The 3,838-nt window shown below is 47.1% G+C and overlaps 2 protein-coding genes across 2 annotated transcripts; one reads left to right on the forward strand and one right to left on the reverse strand.

Annotated features, from left to right (window-relative positions):
• Positions 1-541: 541 nt before the first annotated feature.
• Positions 542-2,147, forward strand: PHALS_11298 (Junctional membrane complex protein Junctophilin and related MORN repeat proteins; the record flags this gene model as incomplete). Its single annotated transcript, XM_024726868.1, has 2 exons — positions 542-567; positions 629-2,147. The coding sequence occupies 2 exons, from the start codon at positions 542-544 to the stop codon at positions 2,145-2,147; spliced, it is 1,545 nt and encodes a 514-aa protein (XP_024577502.1).
• Positions 2,148-2,207: 60 nt separating this feature from the next.
• On the reverse strand, positions 2,208-3,593 carry PHALS_11299 (Protein kinase C substrate, 80 KD protein, heavy chain; the record flags this gene model as incomplete). Its single annotated transcript, XM_024726869.1, has 1 exon — positions 2,208-3,593. The coding sequence occupies one exon, from the start codon at positions 3,591-3,593 to the stop codon at positions 2,208-2,210; it is 1,386 nt and encodes a 461-aa protein (XP_024577503.1).
• Between the last annotated feature and the right edge of the window lie 245 nt (positions 3,594-3,838).

The raw sequence follows: 3,838 nt of genomic DNA on the forward strand, positions 1-3,838 counted from the left end.
ACGGAGTCGCAGAAGATGAAGCTGGCAGCCGTCTACAGCGCAAGCAACCGAGTACACGACGGTACTTAGCGCGATTAAAGACCCAGCGTCGCGCGTCGCGACGACAGGTGTCGCCTCACATAGTGCTAGAAAGTCTTATTCGTGAGGACAATGGTCGTAATAAGTATCTCAAGAGCTCACGTGCAGTCTTCTCGCTGCGTCCAGATCCAGAGGTAGCTGCCAGTAAAGTCAAGAAGCGATTGGGAACGCGCAAGCCTGGGTCTCTGCCAGCGACTCCTATCCAGAAGGGCAGTATCTGAGGCTGACGGTAATGGGCTAAAGTACTACTATGCATTGTTTTGAATAAAAAGAGTTCAAAAGACGTCGGTCAACCTTTGCTTAGAATGTCGCGTTGATTACAGCCGCCAAATCTGTTTTTGTTGGTAACAGTCTGGATCAGGAACTATAAGTAGAAATTCATGGAAGTCGAAAAAGTAAATTATCGCGTCAGCTCGTGGCGGCTCGGTCCTAATGCGTCAATTCACCGACGGGGTCGAGTAAAATGTTCGACAGGCAACATCTACGACGGTGAGTGGGTTGATGGCAAGCGTCACGGTCAAGGAATTCTCACGTTTGGGTCTGGCGGCAGCTACATCGGTGAGTTTGTCAACAATTTGTTTGAAGGGTCTGGCGTGCTATATATACCAAAATCTCAGCATCCGATGACCAAAGTGTGGCGACGTGGAGAGAGATACGAAGGAAGTTTCTTACGCGGACAACAGCATGGCCGTGGCACTTGGCTAACTCGAAGTGGTGACCAGTACGATGGTGAAGTGAAGAATGGACGTTATGAAGGTAAAGGTGTTTGTGTATATGGTATGTCGGGTGACGTGTACGAGGGCGACTTTGTCCGAAGCTTGCGATACGGGTGCGGTGAGCTACGCTTCCGTGACGGATCAATCTATCGTGGTGGCTTCCGACTTGACAGTTTTCATGGCTTTGGTCATATTTGGTATGGACCTGAAGGTGTAAATGGCTCTTACGTTGGAGAATTCAAAGATGGCAAGCGACAAGGACAGGGAATACGTACGTATGGCGGCGATAAATCAGAGAGACGACGATACGAAGGTGCATGGGAAGACGACGAACCCCATGGTAAAGGAGTATTTGAAAGAGATGGCTGCACGGCGATGGGAACATTTGAACGTGGCTTGCAGAATGGCCCAGGAACGATGCGATTCGCAAATGGTGATACATACGATGGCACATTCGAAAAAGGAGATCTTCACGGGGAAGGACGCTTTGTCTATCAAAATGGAGGAATATATGAAGGCGCTTTCATACGCTCTAAGCGCCACGGCAAAGGCACTCGTGTGTTTGCGAACGGTGATCGTTACGCAGGCGACTGGGTGGACGACCAGATGCATGGCCGTGGATTGCACACAAGTCAAATCAGTGCGAGGCCGCTGCGAATGACCATGAAGGACGGATGGTTTGGCCTTCTGATATATGAAGGTGACTACAAAAATGGGCAGCAGAGCGGAGAGACAAGTATCATCTACGAGTTGGTTTTAAAGGAAGAACAACCTGTTTCTGCTGACACTTTAAGTCAGCACAACAAAATTAACAAGAAATGGAATGGCGAATTCGAATTTCCGGAGAACTCTGGATGCTGGCATCGTGGGCGAGGCAAAGTCACGTACAAAGGTGGAGTTCTACGCGGTCGTTTCCATGGTCAGGGTCAGCTGCGCTCTCCTAATGGAAAATCGTGGTCTGGGGAGTGGTCACATGGACAGCTTCATGGTCGCGGCGAACGTGTGTATCTTCCGTTAATTTTAAAAATATTGACAACAAACGAAGTGCTGGATAATGATACTCAAAGCCTGGCGAGAGAGCAGAATGGGCTTTATGGAATAGTGCAGTATGTTGGGGAGTTTGTGAAGCATGTATGCCACGGTGAAGGCGAGGTTCTGTACACGGATGGCAGTCGTCTTCGTGGACAGTTCCTGAACGGATTTGTCGAAGGTGTCGCTTGTTATGGTTTTAATAGCCAAAAAGAGAAGAAAGGGGATTTTCGATGGAGGTACGGCGAGTTCGTTCGCGGTGAGCGTGTGCGATGGCTAAGTAAAATAGAGGAAGAATCACTAAAACATGAGCGAGATTTTTAGCTGTGTAGGCAGGCGTTGTGTTTCGAACATCAGCAAATGGTAATCTATTCTTATAACATCCTACAATTCTTCGTGACCGTCAGATGTTTTGCCCACGGCGTTTTTGACACGAAACGTCTCAACCTGAGCGATTTTGTCTTTCACTGCATTTAGTTCCGCTATCTCGCATGCTGCCGGCGTCTCAAACTGGATTTCGTACTCGCAAATCGCACATTCCTCAACCGACAACACACGATTTTGAGCACCGCACGAAAGCTTCACACGAGCTCTACGCTCTTGACCATTTGCACAGGGTACGCCATGGTTATAGTCCTGTACGCGCGTAAGGCCAATCGAGTTGTTCCACTGATTCCAAACGCCTAAGATGATAGGTACAGGGACACTTTCTTTTTCTATAACGTCATCCATTTTTGCAGCTCCAAACTTTGTTTGATGTTCAGCTTTCTTCCACGATGAATACCATGGTTCAGTCTGCGAGATATTCTGAAAAGGACAGAATATCATGTCATACTTGCGAGGAATAACGTAGGAACCTCCCCCTTTAAGCTCTTTCTCGTTCACTGTGTATGAAAAACATAATCCCACCAATTCGACAAAAGCAAGCTTCCACTTCGCATCCAAGAAAGTGCTTTGGTCAGTAACACGACTTTGCACATACGTCGTGTACTGCACTTGACGCAACTCATCGTACGATTGCTCGACTTGTCTACTTAGTGTCGGATTATGCTTGGACCGCCGCTGTAGAGCTTCAAATTTTTTTGTTTCAGACTGAAAATATCTTGAAAGATGTTCAAAGTCTGTTTGCAGCTGTTGCACTTTATCTGCGGCCTTGGTTATATATTCTGCCTGATTTTTCTGTCCCCTTACTACAATATCCAGTCTCTTATGAAGTAACTCGAGTTGCTGTACCCACTCGGTCTCACACGTATCAATACACAGACCGTCTTTCTCGTCACTGCCATCGCAACAATCACAGACGCCATCGTCAACAAAGGCTAAGGCCACCATCTTGTCGCCTGCTTTGCACTTGAGCTCCCGACTGATCATAGATGTCTTTAAATGCAGCAGTAGATTGGAACAAGCCGAAGTTATGGGCTCGTCGCTGCCGTCATGGCAGTCGCAGTAGTCGTCATTCACGAACTCCACCGGCGTGATGGTCACGCAAGATTTATTCTTGTCCTCTGTATCTACGTTTTCTTCCTCGTCCTGTCGTTTTGGTAGCCCAAAAATGGCGTCGTTGTCCATAAAATCCCACTCACCCTCAACTTCGTCGTCCACGTCATCATCATTTAAAGCTTCGCTAGGTTTATGATGGTTGCCAATGCGATAAGCGGATAGAGATGCAGCTACACTTAACACTTGATTTGACAGCATCGGCATACAGCCAATTGACACGATCACAGCCGCAAGGCAGGCAAACAACGAAATCCTGGCCCTGGTCGACATGTTTTCAGGCAAAATCGCGCAAAATCGATATATATGTACAAATAAAACCTTCAATTAGAGCTATTAAACCTGTGATAAGTATAAGTCGTCACGGGTGCTACATAAAAAGCTATATTCATAGAGTTTCATAGTGGCGTGAGTGCAGTCGTAGATGATACGATAGTGGTAGCGCATTGGTACAGCGTCAAGACATCCTGATTATACGTCTTGTCCCAAAACTTGCTGTTAAAAAGACGAAGTGAGTA

The sequence above is a fragment of the Plasmopara halstedii genome (assembly GCF_900000015.1).
Source record: "Plasmopara halstedii genome assembly, contig: Scaffold_526, whole genome shotgun sequence".
In the NCBI taxonomy this organism is placed as follows: Eukaryota; Oomycota; class Peronosporomycetes; order Peronosporales; family Peronosporaceae; genus Plasmopara; species Plasmopara halstedii.